Source organism: Girardinichthys multiradiatus, chromosome 11, assembly GCF_021462225.1.
Source record: "Girardinichthys multiradiatus isolate DD_20200921_A chromosome 11, DD_fGirMul_XY1, whole genome shotgun sequence".
Lineage (NCBI taxonomy): Eukaryota > Metazoa > Chordata > Actinopteri > Cyprinodontiformes > Goodeidae > Girardinichthys > Girardinichthys multiradiatus.
Window position 1 is genome coordinate 39,467,897 of NC_061804.1, and position 20,939 is coordinate 39,488,835.

The following is a 20,939-nucleotide window of genomic DNA, read 5'->3' on the forward strand; positions in this document are numbered from 1 at the left end:
ACACACAGACACCTACATATACCTATTTGCATGGTAGCAGGCACAATCACGGAGTTGCATATTAATATAACATAAAGTGCTGCTGTTGTATGTGTGGGTGCAGCATATGCAATTTGTTATTAATGCTGATAGTATTAGTATTAATATCCCAGCTAACGGGAGTAGTGGTAATATAAAAGATTTTACTGTTATTACTATTTAGTTTTATTTTTTTAGTTTGTCATTGTTGTTGGTATATCCCTGGTTTTCCCTGCCCCTCTGGTTCCTTCCCCTCTGTCTCATAATCTTTGTTTATTTTTATTCTTGCCTGTTGTGGCCAGTCCAAACTGTTGCCTGAACCTATTCAGTGTGCCCTGTTGTAGAACAAATCTGCCACTGGTACTACAAGTCAACCAGCCCCACTGTGCTGTTTGCATGAGCTGTCTGTAAAGGACACTGTCCAGGCAAAAAAAAATATTGCTTAGGTAATGCTCCAAACAGACTGCCACTCTGCTTCAGGCTTTAACCTACTAATAACCAGCTGCATTTGAATTAGAATTAGCAGCATTACTTTGTTGCACGGAGAGCTTATTATGACTGTGTTGCTTCTTCGGTGTCTAAAAGATACCGAAGTTGCACAGAATATTTGAAATGCATTTTATCTAGTACATAAATTTGGAGCTAATTTTCTAAAATGAAGGTAAACAATATTTAAAAATTAGAATTCCATGGAAAACTTTCACTAATTCAGTTTGTTACACAGAGTGATATATTTGAAATGCTTTTATTCTTTTAATGATTATGGCTTACAGCTGATGAAAACCCTAAATTTAGTCTCTAAGGAAAGTACAATACTGCACAAGACCAATAAAAAGGACATTCAATATAGAAATGTCAGCCTACTGTACAGTACCTGCATGTAGTACTGCAATTACTGCTGCTTGGCATGGGGGCGATCAGCCTCAAAGGCCAGGTTGCTTTGATTGTGGCCTTTAGCTTGCCTGCGTTGTTGGCTCTGGCGTCTCTCACCTTCTCTGAGCAATAGCTCGTAGATTTTCTATAGGTCAGACCAGTTTGCTGGCCAGTCATACTTAACTTAGGAGACGCGAGCTTGGTATACAATTGTCACATCACAAACTAAACGGATAAATGTGTCTTTATTAAATCAAATCTGTTTGTCATTACATTGTATACATAATAATAAGTAATAAACAGAAGGTAGGGGCACTCCTACCTCTCTTTCAGCTCCCCTGACTGTCCAGCAGGAAGTTGTGGTCAGACATATTGCTACTCAAGTGCTACGCATTGTATGCAGTCTTCCATTTTTGTCCCCGTGAGTGGGACAAAAATTCATCTTGTCAATTTGGAGAAAATTGCTAAAGTCATTATAACTGATGAAGACCGTAAAGTTTTGATAATATCTTTGAAATATTTAAAAAAATGAACCAAAGTTGTTACTAATCCACTTTCTTGTCTCTTAAATCGGACATTCCCTATTAAAAAACTGTTTAACCTCTAAATTATTCATTTAACCAAGGAGATGCTTGGATAAATAGTTACTATTTAAAGAAAGGAAATCCAGTGATATTTAAACCATTAAACAGAAGACCAAGAATCACAGTTATCCGATCCTGAGGAACTGTTTGGCTTTGTTCAGTGTTTTCAGCATTCCTAATCTGCACATATTTGACTGGTATCCTCTGCATAAAGCCTAATTATCCACATGAAAACAAAATATGACATCCTCATAACAGCTGAAATGGTTTAAAACAGATGTTATGACTGGCCAAAGATTTGTTTGGCTGAGGTCCTCAGCGACTCACCAAGTCTTCTGGGTTACTCATTCCCTGCTGCAGACTTTGACACATGAAACGCAATAGAATAATACAACTCCCATGCAAGACACCGCACTACTATCAGTGGCTGTTTCTTATATGAGCGACATGGCTCATTGCCCAGAGCGGCACAGCCTTGTGGGTGCCACAGCCACGCTTTTACAAGTTTTCTGTTTGCATGCCCTGTCAGTGAAGATGTTTTCTTTCTGTTTTTTGAGGAATTGTACTGCATTTGATCATCTAAAGCTCTAATTCTAGAATGCCTAAAGAGATTAAACTTAAATTTTACATTTTACATTGAAGAAATTGTTGAAAATATATTGCACTGGGACCGCCTTTAATGTGGTTGGCTCGCCCAGGGCACCATTCAAGCAAGAACTGCCACTGATTACTGTAAAGCTGTTGTGACAAAAAACAAAAATAATAATTTGTTTCATTTATAATTCACTTTACATTTTAAAAGTTCTACAGGAGGAAAATGTGAGTAAATAGAAATAACACAAGCACTGAAAGCAGCAAGATTAACAGAATACTATAATAATAATACATTTTATTTATAATGCACTTTACATGTAAATGACAATAAAAACATTAATCAACATATAAAAATATCAAATATAAAATGTATAACATATTAACATATACTATTATATAACTATAATCTAAAGTTAAGTTATCAATCATAAAACCCTAAAAACAGAAATGTTTTCAGTTCTTTAACATGCATCTGTTTATGGAAGAAATAGCCAGGTGAAATGTTATGTATGTGGATTTTAAGGGACAGCTACTGAAGGTAGGACAGGAAGAAAGCTACAGCTTTTCACTTCATCATTCATCTCTAGTTATAAAGAGTCCAAAATACACCATCAAATCTTTCTAGATGTCTGTCTTCATTGTTTCCCTCTGAACAAGGTCTGAATAATGGGGCTTATAATGGTTTCAATTTTAACAATTGAAGTGTTGTAGCAGTATTAAAAACAGTCTTTGTAGAGGGAGAATCTGTATTATGTGATGTGTTTCTGCTGAACTCTGCTGCCAGGTGAATCACAGTCCAACTCCTTAGTCCAGAGGAGAGGACCACTCTCACTGTCTGTAAAAGCTCTGACACTGGTTAACCTTTCAACATGTTTATCTGTTTCCCTCTGATTAGTCAGTCATGCCTTGCAGTATCTTGACTCTGTGTCAGTACTGTACCTTTATCCTATGGATGGTTCTAATTTTGCTCTAACACACACTTTGAAGTTGACAAGTTTCTCTTAACATGAAACAGGCTTCTCCTGTCTTCAGCAGGACGTCCTGCCTGTGAACCCAGTCAGGACCACCTCAGCAGGATGTCTGTAGGGGTCAGGCTCAGGGTCCATTTGACAGGCTGTCATGTGTTTGGTAGTAAAACTGTCCATCAGACTTCTGATTAACCGACCATGAAAGGGTGTTCTCTCAACCCTGATGCTTGTGAGCCGCTCTTCCAAATGAGACTTCCTCGGTAACTGCAAGGCGACAGCAGTTATCTGTTATGACAGCACGTCCAACTGAACAGGCAGAAACCTGTCCTCAAGCCTTTAACCAACACATGTGAATGTGTAACATGGCATGGAGTCACATTGAAGACAGCACTTAAGTAGACCAGAGAATTATACATGGCCTTGGCTGTTAGAAGAGGCAGTGAGGCCCCCATTTAGATAGATTTATGACTCCAGTCTTGGGGCTGGGTGGGGTGTCCCAGATCTCGAGTCTGTTATCTGTTTTGGAAGAAAATATCTGACATACTTGGGAGGATGCCTGCTGCGCTCCTCCAGTCAGGAGAATATGAGTGAGACCTTGGAGGTTGCACAAATTCTTTGTGAATGCTGTAAAGTGGAGTGATTTACAAAGAGCTGCAGCTGCCTCCTGGATTAGAAGCAAAGTAGCTGGGTGCTGGGCTGCAGAGTTGCTGATAAGTATTAGCCCATTTAGGAGATCCCACTTTCTTCTGCTGTCTGGTTGCTTTAAAAAATCCTACATTGCCTTGCACAGTATCCCTACTCCTTGAACTTCCCCACATTTTGTCACACTACAACACAAAGTAGAGCATAGTTGTGAAGTGGAAGAAAATGATATATTGTTTTCCAATTCTTTACAAGTAAAATTCTGAAACCATTGTCATGCATTTGTATTCAGCCACCTTGTGGTACCACCATGGGCTGCAATCACTGCCAAAAGTCTTTCTGCACACTTTGCACATCTAGAGACTGACATTTTTCCTTTTGTTTTCTACAAAGCAGCTGAAGCTCAGTGATATTGGGTGTGGAGTGTGTCATTGTCAATTTTAAAGTCATGTCACAGATTCTGAACAGAATTTAGGTCTGAACTTAACTGAACTGGACCATTCTAACACATGACGATGCTTTGATATAACCTCGGGTCTCAAAACTGTAGAGGAGGGCTGGTGTACTGCAGCTTTTCGATGAGTCCCTGGTCCTACACATCTGAATCAAATGGCTAAATGACTCCTTCAGCATGCAGTTCATTCCCTGCTAATGACCTTATTTGATTCAGGAGTGATACAGTGACCCATGTAGGGACATCTGCCCTTAAGGACTGGAGTTTGAGAATCTAAACCACTTCATTGAAGCACTGGTTTTATGTTTAGGGTCTGTGTATTTCTGGAAGGTAAACGTCCACTTCCAGTATCAGGATTTATTCCAAGATTGTCCTGTATTTAGCTCCTTTCATCTTCCCAGCAAGTCTGATCAGCCTTCCTGTCGCTGGTGAAAAGAATAATCCCACAGCCTGATGCTCCCACCACAGTTACCAGTGGCCTCTTGGCTTCTTTAATCATTGCTCTCCTTCGCCAGCCTGTCAGGTTAGGTGGATGGCCATGTAGGTTTGCGGTTGTCCCATGCTCTCCCTATGTTTGGATGATTGAACCGAGCTCTGTGAAATGTCCAGAGCTTGGAATAATGTTTTACAATCTAACCCTGGTATGAACAACAACTTTCTCCCTGAGCTGTCTGATGTGTTCCTTGGTCCTCATGATGCTGTATGTTCAATAATGTTCTCTAACAAACCTCTGGGGCCTTCACAGAACAGCTGCATTCACACACAGAACTACTCTGTTTACTAATTTGTTGACTGCTGGAAGCAGTTGGTTGGACTGGATTCTATTTAGGGGAATTAAAGTAAAGGGGGCTGACTGCAATAAAGACTTTTATTTGTAAAATTATTTTAAAGCAATTCACTATTTTGTGTACCAATGGTTTGTAGACTTGGTTGTGGTTTGTAACCTGATAACAGACTTCGGTACAGCACTTTATATTGAATTCTGTACCATATAGAGACAGTATTTCCATTGCTTTATTTTATGTGCTTGTTTATAAAATTTTTGTTTCTGTACTTCTACAGCGACCGACATGTCTCCAGCTCGATTCCAGTGCCCTCCAAGTCTCAGCTGGGTGTGTCCACTGCCTCAGAAACAGGTTACCCGCACCACAACAGCTCTCCGGAGCAAGGCCCCAGGAAGAGGGCGAGCTCGGAGGCCGAGGCACAGCTCAAGTACAAGCCAACACCTTCTCCAAACAACAACGCAGCCGCAGGAGAAGAGCGGCATCCTGCTAACCTGACACCACCTCCACCGGCACCCAAACATGTCTCCTCATCTCTTGACGCCAGCATGGCCTCACTTCACCTTCGCACGACTGCAGCAGCCAACAAGGAGGAAGAGCAGAGGGAGGAGGGGGAGCAGGGTGGGCACACAGAAGTAGAGGAGAAAAAGGAAGATGCTGGCATAGAGAGTGAAGTGGATAAACAAAGAGAAGCTGAGGAGCAGAAAACCAGCAGCACAGGGGCATCCAGTTCCTCTGCACAGCAGGACGTGGGACAGGAAACTGTTTCAAGTAACCATACAGGTGCAATGAATGGCTCCTTAGCATCAGGACAGGTGCCTTTAGGCCTTGTCCCAGAGCTGCACTGCTCTGTGGAGCAAGCTGAGGAGATTATGGGCACAGAGGCCACAGGTTTAGGTCTGGGATTAGGGGTGGGGTTAGGATTGATAGATGAGGCCCGGCTCGAAGACTACCGCTGCATTGCTGTGGACCACGCGGTAGCCGTGGAATGTGACGAACAGGTGCTGGGAGAGCTGGACGTGGCGGGCTTTGAGGAGTTCAACAGGCGCATCTATGCACTAAATGAGAACATGTCTAGCTTCCGCCGGCCACGCAAGAACTCTGACAAATGAGACTGGGTAGTAGGCTAGAGGGAGTCTTGGAAAAACTTGCACATTGTCTGAACTGATACAAGGCAGGGAGATGAACTAAAAACATACAAGTATGTGGTTCTCAGCAGCAGATGAATCATAGGGGCTGTTCTGGATGAACCAATTTGCACTTATTAATGACATTTCCACAGTAATCTTATCAGTTAGAAAAGTCAAATGAAGGTCCTGGGACAGAAAGCCTTTATTTTTGATTCCAGCAGGTATACAATATATCTTTTAAAAAAGACACAAAACAGCTCATCAGGTGTTTTAAATTGCAAAGTTTCACATCCCTTTATAATACCAAGGATAATGCATATAATATCGTGTAGAGGACCTAATGTGGGGGCTTGGTGACATTACATGGTGGGACCATTCAGGGATGCACCGAGGAACAGAATCTGGTCTTTTTCAGTTTGATTGGCCAATCGGATACTCAAAAACTTGAGCAAAACTCCTCAGTGTGGAAGTTGTTGCTAGGTAGAAGATTAAAAGTTAGTTATTTTCATTGAGGTGTTTAAAATTAAGCCAGCAGACGCAGAGATGTAAGAGGATATTAGAAAGGAAACTGTTTTTAATGACATGTTGGAGCATCTTGAGACATGTCTGTGGCTCATTCAGACTGCAAGAGAGAGCGAGACTCAAAGCAGATAACAGGAAGGCTGAGCAAAGTAATAGTAAAGCACTCTTTTATCTCTTTGAGCTTCCAACCTGTGTCATGGAACGTGTTGAATTTGAAAAATTGGCAGCCGTTTGGAAATCTGAGGTCAACATTACAAGAGGAGACTGCAGATTTATTAATCCCAATCCCGCTAATTGCTTAAGATAGTTTAAAATGTCAACTCTGTAATCATTGTGTTAAAATATTGCAATTCTGCTTTTTGCCATTAATGGTCTCTATGATAATTACGAGATGGCTAAAATCAGTATCAGCGGGGCAAAGCTTTACTGAAACCTGAGATTGAAAATCGGCCACTGCCTTCTTATTGGTGCATCTTTACTGGCCGTCATTATTGACAAAACATTTCTGTCTGCGCCCAGAGAGCATCTTCAGCAAATTGTGTCAGAACGTTTCTCTGTTTTTGTCTTCATTAACAGCTTACTGTCCCAGCACTTCCATCTTTGACTGAACTTATGATTTCAAAGCTTCTTTCAGCGTGCATGTCATTAAATGTGTGCCGGAGGGAGCTTTTGGACCCATATATTAGTGTACACTTTACATCAGCATGCAGACAGTCACACATACACAGTTAGAATGCTCCCACCAATGAGCTTTGATCACAGCAGAATTTTGCCCTTGCAAAGTGTCGTAGCAGCTACAACAAGGTGGAGATGCTTGTCTCCGTCCACTGGCAGGACACACATTTTGAACTCACTTAGGTTTTTCTTCAGGTTTTACCACAAAGTTCACAGATGGCTGGTCAGACCTCACAGCAAATGGCAGGGAAATGGTGCAATTGATTATTTCTTTCATCCACCTTTGTGTCTACTCCTTTTTTAATTAGATTTAATGAACTCTATAAAAAGGATTTCATTCTTAACATTCACGGATGTTTACATTCAGTTGATCAAATGTATTTTGTGTTCTGGAATGTCCCTCTCAGGCTCCTGTCTAACTGTTTTGAACAAATCCTGCTGTCTGTGATTGAGTCCTGTCTCCCTGTTCTGAATGCTTTCCTGCACTGGTATTCAATTATTGCTTTATTTATGTCTCTACAAATATATGTGAAATGTAAACCAATGCATAGTTTTATTTCCTGATAATATTGAATGTCGCTCATGAATATTGTTAACTCTTCGACTGATATCCAGTGTAGGGTGCCAGACTTGGATAGTACCTCTGAAGAATCTGCCATGACGAAGATGGACTCACCACCTTCAGCCCATTAAGTGTTTCATATCCTGTAAGGTGGATACTGCAAGAAGATGTATTTAAAAGTGGAACAATGTTAGATCATTTCCATAAACTGCTATACAGTTGAACAAGTGACAATGTACATATACTTTTGTATGAAGAATTCTTTGGTTATTAAAGACTTTCGGTCCAACGGCATGGGTGTACTTACCCCCCCTTTAAGAGCTGTCTGACTGGATTTGTATTAGTGTGTGTGTGTGTGAGATCAATTCAGAAAAGTGACTAAAAGATCAAAGACTTTTCAGGATTCAAGTCACATCAGGTCTAAACAGACAAAGGTAATGAGGCCAAAATAAATTCTTCAGGGAATTCTGTTTGTTTTCTCACATTTAATTCATGCACAATATGAGTGTTTTGTTTTAATTTTGCTTTCCTGCAAAACCTTGTGTTTAACGGCCATTTAGACCAGTTCACCTGCTCTGCTTAGATATTTGTGTCACCTTTCATATCTGATCACGATGGTCTTATAACAAGGCCTGAACAATAAATGTTAATTAAGTGCAATTTGTTGGATTCCAGATTATGCTATGGAAGAGAATGATAGACTTCCTCATGTACTAGAGGCAGTTATGGTGTTCCTCAGAGTTGACTGCTTGGACCAAGACGTTTTACTTTGGAAATGCTTCCACTTGGTAGAAGTATCGAAGAGCGTGGGATAAAGTATGATAATAAAAATATATTTTATATAATATTTGGTTATAATATTTAGGTGTACTGTGAAGCCTTATAAAATACAAGTCCTTCTCAAAATATTTGCATATTGTGATAAAGTTCATTATTTTCCATAATGTCATGATGAAAATTTAACATTCATATATTTTAAATTCATTGCACACTAACTGAAATATTTCAGGTCTTTTATTGTCTTAATACGGATGATTTTGGCATACAGCTCATGAAAACCCAAAATTCCTATCTCACAAAATTAGCATATCATTAAAAGGGTCTCTAAACGACCTATGAACCTAATCATCTGAATCAACGAGTTAACTCTAAACACCTGCAAAAGATTCCTGAGGCCTTTAAAACTCCCACCCTGGTTCATCACTCCAAACCCCAATCATGGGTAAGACTGCCGACCTGACTGCTGTCCAGAAGGCCACTATTGACACCCTCAAGCAAGAGGGTAAGACACAGAAAGACATTTCTGAACGAATAGGCTGTTCCCAGAGTGCTGTATCAAGGCACCTCAGTGGGAAGTCTGTGGGAAGGAAAAAGTGTGGCAGAAAACGCTGCACAACGAGAAGAGGTGACCGGACCCTGAGGAAGATTGTGGAGAAGGGCCGATTCCAGACCTTGGGGGACCTGCGGAAGCAGTGGACTGAGTCTGGAGTAGAAACATCCAGAGCCACCGTGCACAGGCGTGTGCAGGAAATGGGCTACAGGTGCCGCATTCCCCAGGTCAAGCCACTTTTGAACAAGAAACAGCGGCAGAAGCGCCTGACCTGGGCTACAGAGAAGCAGCACTGGACTGTTGCTCAGTGCTCCAAAGTACTTTTTTCGGATGAAAGCAAATTCTGCATGTCATTCGGAAATCAAGGTGCCAGAGTCTGGAGGAAGACTGGGGAGAAGGAAATGCCAAAATGCCAGAAGTCCAGTGTCAAGTACCCAGAGTCAGTGATGGTCTGGGGTGCCGTGTCAGCTGCTGGTGTTGGTCCACTGTGTTTTATCAAGGGCAGGGTCAATGCAGCTAGCTATCAGGAGATTTTGGAGCACTTCATGCTTCCATCTGCTGAAAAGCTTTATGGAGATGAAGATTTCATTTTTCAGCACGACCTGGCACCTGCTCACAGTGCCAAAACCACTGGTAAATGGTTTACTGACCATGGTATCACTGTGCTCAATTGGCCTGCCAACTCTCCTGACCTGAACCCCATAGAGAATCTGTGGGATATTGTGAAGAGAACGTTGAGAGACTCAAGACCCAACACTCTGGATGAGCTAAAGGCCGCTATCGAAGCATCCTGGGCCTCCATAAGACCTCAGCAGTGCCACAGGCTGATTGCCTCCATGCCATGCCGCATTGAAGCAGTCATTTCTGCAAAAGGATTCCCGACCAAGTATTGAGTGCATAACTGTACATGATTATTTGAAGGTTGACGGTTTTTGTATTAAAAACACTTTTCTTTTATTGGTCGGATGAAATATGCTAATTTTGTGAAATAGGAATTTTGGGTTTTCATGAGCTGTATGCCAAAATCATCCGTATTAAGACAATAAAAGACCTGAAATATTTCAGTTAGTGTGCAATGAATCTAAAATATATGAATGTTAAATTTTCATCATTACATTATGGAAAATAATGAACTTTATCACAATATGCTAATATTTTGAGAAGGACCTGTATATAGATAACTAGACTGATAAGGTAGCTTTTACTTTACTACTGCTAAATTAAGACAAAACATATTGTTATGACTAAGATTTTGAGGTAACTCTTTACTGCTATATTTAGACAAAGCAGATATTATTATTAATAATCATCATAATTTATAGCATACAATTTCTGCTTTGTTCAGGACCAGAAATCTTAACTGAATTTGTCAAAGCACCATTAATCAATGTTTTGTGAAAATTACCACCTCTGCACATCCACAGTGTTGGGTATGGGTATGAGAACATTGAGCAAAATTACCAAGGTATCCTGGTATTTAAAGTATAACACAAAATAGCTTTAATTGCCTTTATTGCCGTTCTAAGATGGCCAAATGTGTTTAACAGTGTTGCCTAATAAAAAAAACAATAGGTGCTGCTCCTTTAAATTTCACATTTCCAAACCGCCTAGTTCATCTTTCTTGCACGGGAAAAGTTTAATATCCTTCATTCAGCCAGCATAGAAACCTGCTTCTTTACTCTATCCTCCATATAGCCATGTGTAAAATCTGGTCATTTTCACACTTTAACTGGCATTTGATTAAAGAGAAGTTAAACCATTAGTACAATATGAGGGGGCATTTTGTGCTTTTAGGACTTTTTATACCATCCTTAGATCATCCCTTGATCTAGTTACAGATCTATGCATAGTTGTAATATATTGGGCCTGTTATTGTTAATTCCTCTAATTCTTAATAAAATAACATAAAAACCAAAAGGTGTCCTGAGCCCATTGATATGTATAAACTAATCTGTTTTCATCTGTTTAATTATACATGTGTAGATGTTTTGTGTCTCAACGGATCTATTTGAATCAATTGTTAAAGCTGAATTTGAACTTGTAAGCTTAGTTTCTAATGAAATAAGCCCTTCTGCTTTCCTTTACCTCATTATGCCATTAACTGAGTGAAGCACAACCCTAGTAGTATTACTACATTACTTTGTTGCCAGGGCTGCAGATAATGCATCAATTTGTTCACATTAAGTAACATAAAAACAGTCTGTGAGGGTGTGTGGACCTTATAGGCTACTTGTAATTATCATCTTCCTATGTTTGTGCTGCCAGATCACTGTAATGGTTGCTTTCAACAATGCCTTAAATCCCACTGCTGACTAAAATTAACCTAAAATTAGGATGTTTTCTGATCCTCTATGATAAAGTTTTCTTGTGTTGCACTGTTGACTGTTCTCTCTCTCAGTGGAGCCCACTGCTACCTGAGGACCTAATAGCTTCATCCTCTGGGGTCATTGTTATCTCTAAGCAGGCTGAACTTGCTGATATCATCTGTGCACACGTTCTTTATATAAATGCCAGAAAATTTGCAGGTTAAAGAAATAGTTCAGGATTTTTTTTAAATGAGGTTCTTTTGAAAGCTCATAAGGTCATAAACTCTAGGTGTCTTTATTTATTATAAATCCACATTAGCTGGTCCCAGAAACTAACTGCTACACTAGCCAAAGTTGACTTCTAACATCTTAAAAACATTTCACTGTCAAAAATATCATAGTGGTTTAAACAAATACTCTCTTTATGAACCTTTGAACCATCATATTTTTTTGTGGGGGAGTTATTTACACAGAAGCCAATTATTGTTTACACAGGAGATGGATGTTGGAAGAGGTGCCTCACCGATGATTTTCCATTTGTGAAACACTGAACATGAAAAGTGCTTCTAATTTAGAATAAATGCCTTATGTGAAAGTAAAGAAGGGTAAAAAGAGTATAGCGTTTAAATGTTAACACTGTTTTATAATTTTACACTGAACTATCCCTTTGATGTTATAGTTTAAAGGACTTATCTCACCACACTGAACCTCTTCTCATTGTTTGGTGTATTTTGGATACTTGTTGAATAGGTAATGCCCTAGTTTTGAAAAGAAGACACTAAAATGGAAATAGTTAAACATTCGTCTGTAGGCATCTTGCCCTTGGGTCTTTGCTAACGTAACGAGAACGCTGCTCCAAAGGTAAACACAGCAGCATAATGGCTTCCTATGATCAAGATTGTGAGGAGGTGTCCCACTGCCATAGTAATTTAGAATACCACAATAACTATTGTCAGGACAGGTGAGGGGTGCAGCTGTTTATAATATGAGCTGACTGAGAAGCTGAAGAATCAGGATGTTCTCATTTTGTCAGGCTTTGTAGGTTTTGAGCAGTAAAATGTGTTTTCCATTGTGGCTTTATGTTTAGGACTTATTGATCATTTGCATTCAGTAAGGTATGCTTTCATAAATAAACAAACTAAAGTCTCCTGAAGGTGGCTCCACAGCATGCTCCTAAACTCTGTCCTTATGACTACAAATCTAGTCGGAACAGACTGAGAATGATTATTATCCTTAGACATTTAACACCTGAAGACTGAATGAAGTGACTATGAACAACCTTGATAACATAGCTGTTAGCCAGGTGCAGCTACGAGCACAAAACAACTACAGAACCACTTTTTCCTACGTTTGTGGCTCCGGATCAGTTCCCCCTTTTGTCCCTTCTTATGTTAAAGGATTGTTTGCACCTACAGGTATTCTAGCACCATGTTCACCTGTTTAACATGAATTTGCAGTAATGAATTTGGAGCGGTGCTGTTTTTGTATTAGATGTGCCACATCCTGTTTGTTCACATTTACTCACACTTTACTTAAGTGGTCCCACAACACCTGGCTGCAAAAACGTTTCACGTATTTCCCAAAAACAAGCAGACAAACTAAAACATGGCTTTAGGGGGTACTCAGGGGAATAAAAATAAAAACAAAATAGACCTTGCACACATCTCACGACACTAGCAAAAAACATGTTTTACTTCTCAGTTTTTCCCCCATGTACTTTAAAATCATAAATCAAAACAAACGTATTTTTTACAAATTTATATGAGAATTTGAGTTTTTCTCCAAACTGATAAAAATGTTTAATGCGTTCATTTGTACAGGTACATCCCAAATTTAGCATATTGCGTAAAAGGGATTTTTTTTTTTGTCATTTCAGAAAGTGAAACGGTTATTTAATAGAGATTCATTCCACATAGAGTAAAAATATTTCAAGCTTTCATTCCTTGTAATTTTGATGGTTATGACTTACAGTTTAAGAAAACTCAAAATTCAGTGTCTCAGAAAATTAGAAAATCACATTAGACAAATCAAAAAAGAATGTTGTAAGCACACGTCAGGCTTTTGAAACGTATGCCCATTTCTATGCACTCAATACTTGGTTACATGAATTACTGGATCAATGCGCCGTGGCATTCAGGCGACCAGCCTGTGGCACTGCATAGGGGTAATGAAAGCCCAGGTTGCTTTGATAGCTGCCTTCAGGTCATCTGCCTTGTTGGGTCTGGTATCTCTCTTCTTCCTCTTGACAACAGCCCATAGATTTTCTATGGGGTTCTGGTCAGGGGAGTTTGCTGGCCAATCAAGAACAGAAACACCATGGTCATTGAACCAGCTTTTAGTAACTTTGGCAGTGTGGGCAGGTGCCAAGTCCTTTTGGAAAATAAAATCAGCATCTCCATATAGCTTGTCAGCAGAAGGAAGCATGAAGTGCTCTAGAATTTCCTGGTAAATTGCTGTGTTAATTGCAGACTTCAGAAAACCCAGTGGACCAACACCAGCAGATGACATGGCACCAAACCATCACTCACTGTGGAAACTTCACCCTGGACTTCCTCCAGACTCTGGGACCTTGATTTGTGAAAGAATTGCAGAATTTTCTTTTATCTGAAAACAGGACTTTGAACCATTGAGCAACAGTCTAGTTCCTTTTCTCCTTAGCCCAGGTAAGGCGCTTTTGACGTTGTCTGGTTCAGAAGTGGCTTGACATGAGGAATGCAACATTTTTAGCCCATTTCTAGTATTCGTCTGTGTGTGGTGGCTCTTGATGCACTGACTCTAGCCTCAGTCCACTCCTTGTGAAGCTCCCTGAAATTGTTGAATGGATTTCGCTTGACAGTCCTCTCAAGGCTGCGGTTCTCCCTTGTTGCACCTTTTTCTACCATACTTCTTCCTTCCAGCCAATTTTCTGTGAATATGCTTGAGTATAGAATTCTGTGAACAACCAGCTTCTTCAGCAATGAGCTTTTGCTGGGTTACCCTCATTGTGAAGGTGTCGATGAATGTCTTCTGTCCAGTCAGCAGTCTTCCCCATGATTGTGTAGCCCACTGACCCAGCGTGAGAGAGCGTTTAAAGGCTCAGGAAACCTTTGCAGGTGTTTAGAGTTAGTTAGTTGATTAGGGTGAGACACCATAAGCATCCAGTAATGAACCTTTTCACAGTATTCTAATTTTCTGAGACACTGAATTTTGGGTTTTCTTTACCTGTAAGCCATAATCATCAAAATGACAAGAAACAGAGACTTGGAATATATCAGTCTATGTGTGATGATTCTATATAATATATAAGTTTCACTTCCTGAGATGACTGGCAAAAAATATTGCACTTTTACGTGATATTCTATTTTTTGGAATGTACCTGCATTTGTGTTTTGTTGAAAAAAAGTAGGAAAGAAAATCTTTAAAGTTTATAAAAAGAGGTTTTTCACGGCTCAGTCAGTTTAACATTTCTTACACTGTATGATCAGCTGTACTGCTCCTCATCACAGGCACATCACAACATAAAGACAAACTGAACTACTTCAGCTGGCTGTCAAAGGCCACTCCTCTTTGCTTTAAAATACAGTGTGCCACAAATGAACCCATTCTCTGTCCCTGTAGCCCCCAGCAGTGTCCTCATTAAGTCAGATGGTTTATTTAAATATACAGTAGGTCCCCGTTTAACTGTCCAATCTATCAAATATCACGAACAGAGGAGCTTATGGCTTCACTCTTTCATTCATTCATTTTCTGAACCGTTGCTGTCCGACTCCGGGTCAAGGAAGTTCTGAAGCAGCAAATATTTGAAGGTGGATAAATCGTTTGCTTTGAGGGGAGAATAGCTGCTATGTTTCCTGTCACAGTAACCAGTGCCTGCTCAATGCCGTTCATGTCTAACATGTGATCTGCTTTCAGTAACCACAGCTCCACAACCTCTATGATGCTAAACCTGCTACATGTTCAAATAACTGAAAAAAATACTTCTACCTAGCTTCTACCTACAAGCATGTTACACCTTCTAATACACCCAAGCTGCAGTAAAATGAAAGGCAATGTGCTGAATTGTATCATTATACGGTCATAGTAAGAAGAAATTACACCTAGGTTCTAGGGTTCAACTCGTCATAAAAATCAGCACACAACAGTTACCAGACGGTTATTATTTATCAAGGAATAAAGGGTAAAGATAGCTGTGAAAAATCTAAGCTCCAGATTTTTATAGGTTAAAAAACACAGGTAGCAACTCTATGCAATCAAATACAGCATCAGGTGGGTCCACCTCTATAAAACCAGGAGTTTTTGCAGTTGGCAATCTGAAGCATCCTGGGCTGGATATGTGTGTTAACACAATGCCAAGTTGAAAAGATAGCAGCAATGGCTTTAGATAAGCAACTGTTGCTACCCTTCAATCTGGGAAGGGTTAAGGTCATTTCTAAAGAACTTTAAGTTATTCTTGCTACGGTGGGTAGATTATTCAAAAGTGGAAAACATTCAGGACCGGTCGCTTCTTCCTAGGAGTGGACATCCCGGGAAATGTTTTCAAAATGAGAGAAATTACCAAGACATCCATCTCAGACTCTATAGGCCTCAGTTAGCATGTTAAATGTTCAAGTCTGTGACGGTACAGTAAGAAAAAGACCAAACAAGTATGACTTGTTGGAATACTGGCAAAGAGAAGGTATTTCTCTCTAAAATAAATATGACAGCATGGCTTACATTTGCAAAGCTGCATAAAAATAAATATCATGGCTTCTGGGACAATGCAAGTAACACATGCCAACTGTCAAGCAAGGTGGTGAAGGGGTGATAATTTGGGCTTATTTTGCAGCACCTACGTGTCATTAAGTCCAACATGATTTTTTTCTGTTGTAGAATTTAAAGAGGGATAGTTTTGTTTTACCATCTCTATACATTTTTGAAATAAAAACATGTAATTGCATTCGAAAACTTTATGAACATTATGTGGGCAGTATTTCTATATTCTTCTATTTTCAAGATCAGGGCCTTTATGCATAATTGCAAACATTTATTTTAGGAAAACTAAGCATTTATGCATGAAGGAAATTATATAATACTTCCATAGAAGTGGAAAGCTTTTAAATAGTATCACACTAGTCTATGAGTTGGTTTACCTACTGTTATATGAATGCATTTTTTCTCTTTCTCTGATCAATAATTTCATACAAACCTTCTTGCTTTAAATAAAGCTGGTTAGTCTGGGGAAAGGACTGCATGCAGGGAGCAGTTAGTCTGACTCCACTCTACCTTGACCAGACTGATTCCTACAAATAAAATCATTAAAAATGTCCATTTACAAAAACTCAGTTGGCTAAAAAGTCCCATCAAAAGCAAAAGTCAAACTGCTCCAGAAGAAATGAGAAAGTTGGTGACCAGGCTGGAAATAGTTACAGAGCTATTTCTACAACTGGGACTCCACAAAGTCCTATAATCTACAAATAGATAAGATTTGAGACAACAGTAAACCTTCCATGAGGTTACTGACCTTCCAAAATACCTTCTAAAGCACAGCAATGACTCATCCAGGAAGATTCAAAGCCAAGATCTGGGAAACTGTGGGCCTCTTTCACCTCAAAGGTCAATGTTCACCCTCCGAGCTGAAACACAGAAGGCAAAAATGGCACCCATGAGAGTGTGGTGAAGGGAACATCACCATCTATTTAGTGGAATATTAAAGCTCATCTTCTGCAAATGTGTCTCAGCACACTTTAATGAACCTCTCTGAATCTTTTCCACATTATTCTGCAGAGGTGTTCAGAGCTTGACCTATTCATGGAGAAAACATGAATTCCGCTTACTAAAAGACTAAAAGAACATCTGGTCATCAGCCAGAAGCTCAAGCAAACCTGGGTTATGTAGTTAAAGATCCCAAACATTCACATCCAAGGGGCGTTCTTTATTCCAAGTCCGGTCATAAACCCGTCTGACCCCAGAACAGCTTTACCTCACACACTCTCCAGTGTGGGTGCATTAAACAGGCTCTGGAGAGAACGTATGTGTTCTACACCAGAGTGACATCAGAAATGATCAGGTCATGAGTAATGAGGAAAGTTTCAAATTCATCTTCACAATATCATGAAGAAGACGTCCTCTTTCATTGGTGCATGGAGACCAGTTTCTGTGACTGTAGGCCTTCATAGCTGAATCATAAATACAATACAGGGATTACAGGGACTGCATTACAGGTTTAGAGGGACAGTGGGAGCAGCTATGGAATCATCTCAGATGTCATAGAGCTCCCTCCCGTCTCTGATGGTTCGGTTCATCCTGGCCCAGCATACCTCTGATCGTTCATCATCAGCCCATGATTTAACTCATCTGTTTAAAGCCGTCTCAGAAACAAAACTCCTTGCTTGGAAGGAATCCCAGGAACTGCTTTAGTTTTTGCAGCAGGAAAGCCTCACTCTTCACTGTGACTCCTTGTGTTCACCTTTTTACAAAGAGAGACCAATTCTTTCCCAGATCCCTGGAACTCAGACTTTTATGGGAATTCCTTATTCTTCCCATAGGTTCGTTACAGAGCTGCATGAAATGTAGAGAAAATTCAGCATTGGAAACTGCTGTGAGAGCAGAACTGTGTGTAAAAATAGCACCACAATGACTGTCATGCTTTTATTTTCAACTTTCTGAAATTTAAACTGATTCTTGATGACTAATGTCATCTTGCTCTTTGAGGATGTCATCAGTTTATGCTCATAAATATTGTGGTTTCCTGTAATTAGCTTTTAGCATTTTTTTCGATGACCTAACTGACACCTGGCATGCGGAGCAAGTGGGGAATCCTCCCCAAATACACAATGGGCTTCCCCCTACAGCTAACAAAGGAAACAATAACAGAAGCCATATCACTGCACACATGGGAAGGTTGGATTTCTGTTCGGTGATCTTCTGCTTTGTGATGAATATGATGTACATGTATTGAAGAGGATGTGCTTTCACACATAACATCATGTCTTCTCCTCTCTTATTTCTGGAGATGATTACTTTGCCTTCGAGGTAAAGCAATCCCAGGATTCCTGGTCTTGAGCAGAGATCTGCCTAAGTGATCCCAGGAATATCCTCCACTGTCTGGCTACTGATGAGCAGACACTGTTACATGTTACAGAACATGCCTACAACTCTGAAGATGTATTTTTATTATGAAGCCAATGACAAATAGAACAAAATAACATAAAACATCAGGGTGCATAACTGTTCACTGTAAAGTCAGTATTTTCTAGAGCTACCTTTTGTGGCAATTACAAAATGCTGACTTGCGGGGGGAGGGGCGTGGACTGATACTCATGCTGAGGATTTCTGTTATTTTGTCTTATTTGTTGTTTGCTTCACAGTAAAAAAAAAAAATAATAATAATAATCTTGAAAGTGGTAGGTATGTTGTGATTTATTTATTTATGTTCATAATGGCAGCACATATTGTGACTACATAGCTTGCTGGGGGGTGTAGCAGGTATCAGGGGTACAGTTTTATCAGCCATAATGCCTTGATGAGGTTCTCAAGCTAATCATGATGCCCTGGGATCAGATTGGGAGATACCTTATTATTTCCACATTCTGTCTTCTTAGAATCATTTAATCTTTTGAAATATGTTGGGATGAGGACAATTTTGGTCATGATAAAATGTTTAAAAGATCAATTATTTAAAGTAGAAAGGTATCAACAATCCTATTATAATTTGGTACAAATGCACTTTCAACAAAATTCTTTAAGAATTTAAGTTTGTCACCAAATGCAGCAAATCTTAAAATGCTAAAAAGATGTAAACAATATTCCTCAGAGAAACACTGGGATGGACGTGCATATAAATTCCATTTTAAATTAGTTAGACCCTTGTTTAACATAGTGATAAATCGAACCTTATATATTTTAAGACACATTTGCATGAACTGTCACGACATTTTTGAGACAGGAGATGTTTTATCATGGCAGGAGCTTGCTTTTGGTTTGACCTTGCTCTGGCTAGCCTTTAGCTCAAAAAACAATTTCTGTTTCATGAAGCTGCAGGGAAGATATTAACTTTTGATATTCACTCAACAGAACCCCACTTCAAAAAAAAGTAAGTGCCCCTTTATCAAATTAAATAAAGCTGACACCTCTGCAGTTCTCTGTGTGTTAATATTTAAGAGATCATGTATGTCTGATCATCAGTTTCAGAGCCGGCTGGAGGGTTACAGTAAGAAACCAACTCTTTAAACAAAGGTTTATTGGGACACACCAGGAAGTTGAGATCTTCTTTTTGGTTAAGCTTTACTCAGGTTCTGTTTGCTTACAAATTCACTACAACTCCTTGAACCGCCACCTTAACGTGGTGGAGGGGTTTGAGTGCTCAAATGATCCTAGAGGCTATGTTGTCTGGGACTTAAATGCCCCTGGTAGGGTCTCCCATGGCAAACAAGCTCTAGGTGATGGGTCAGACAAAGAGCGGTTCAAGAATCCTTCATGAGGACTAATATATCAAGGCATGTAACGTCGCCCGGTACGGCGGAGCCGGGGTCCCACCCTGGAGCGAGGCCTGGGGTCAGGACTCGCCGGAGAGCGCCTGGTGGCTGGGTTGCTCCTCGCGGGACCCGGCCGGGCCAAGCCCGAATGAGAGATGCGAGGCCATCCCCCAGTGGGCCCACCACCTGCAGGAGGAACCGTGAGGGACCGGTGCAAAGAGGATTGGGTGGGGAGCCTGAGCTTGTGAGGGAGGCCGAGAGATATCGACTAGAAATAGTCGGGCTCACCTCCACGCACAGCGTGGGCTCTGGAACCCATCTCCTTGAGAAGGGTTGGACTCTCTTCTACTCTGGAGTGGCCCACGGGGAGAGGCGGCGGGCTGGTGTGGGTTTGCTTGTTGCCCCCCAGCTCAGCTGTCTCGTGTTGGGGTTTACCCCAGTGGATGAGGGGGTCGCATCCCTGCGCCTTTGGGTTGGGGATAGGTCTCTGACTGTTGTTTTGGCCTACGGGCCGAGCAGTAGTGCGGAGTACCTGGCCTTCTTGGTGTCCCTGTCGGGGGTGCTGGATAGTGCCCTTCCCGGGGACTCCATTATTCTGCTGGGGGACTTCAACGCCCACGTGGGAAACGACAGTGACACCTGGAGAGGCATGATCGGGAGGAATGGCCTCCCCGATCTGAATCCGAGTGGTGTTTTGTTATTGGACTTCTGTGCTAGTCACGGATTGTCCATAATGAACACCATGTTCAAACATAAGGGTGTCCATCAGTGCACTTGGCACCAGGACACCCTAGGCAGGAGGTCAATGATTGACTTTGTTGTCGTTTCATCAGACCTTTGGCCACATGTTTTGGACACTCGGGTGAAGAGAGGGGCTGAGCTGTCCACTGTTCACCACCTTGTGGTGAGTTGGATCTGTTGGAGGAGGAGAAAGCCGGACAGACTTGGCAGGCCCAAGCGCATAGTGAGGGTCTGCCGGGAACGCCTGGCGGAGCCCTCGGCCAGGGATGTATTCAACTCCCACATCCGGGAGAGCTTTGACCAGATTCCGGGGATGTTGGAGACAT

General features: G+C 40.7%; 1 protein-coding gene across 2 annotated transcripts in view; it reads left to right on the forward strand.

Moving 5' to 3' along the window:
• uvrag (UV radiation resistance associated gene) overlaps nucleotides 1-8,122 on the forward strand; it is a 172,086-nt gene extending 163,964 nt beyond the window's left edge. Inside the window, exon 16 of one of the 2 annotated variants that reach the window (XM_047379500.1) lies at nucleotides 5,196-5,278. Coding sequence is in view for 1 of the 2 variants with exons in the window: in XM_047379499.1 (XP_047235455.1) it covers nucleotides 5,196-6,027 (832 nt within the window). In the remaining variant the exon portion in view is untranslated. Of the gene's footprint in view, nucleotides 1-5,195 lie in introns of both variants that reach the window. The other variant, XM_047379499.1, reaches the window with a different exon arrangement.
• The last annotated feature ends 12,817 nt before the right edge of the window (nucleotides 8,123-20,939 follow it).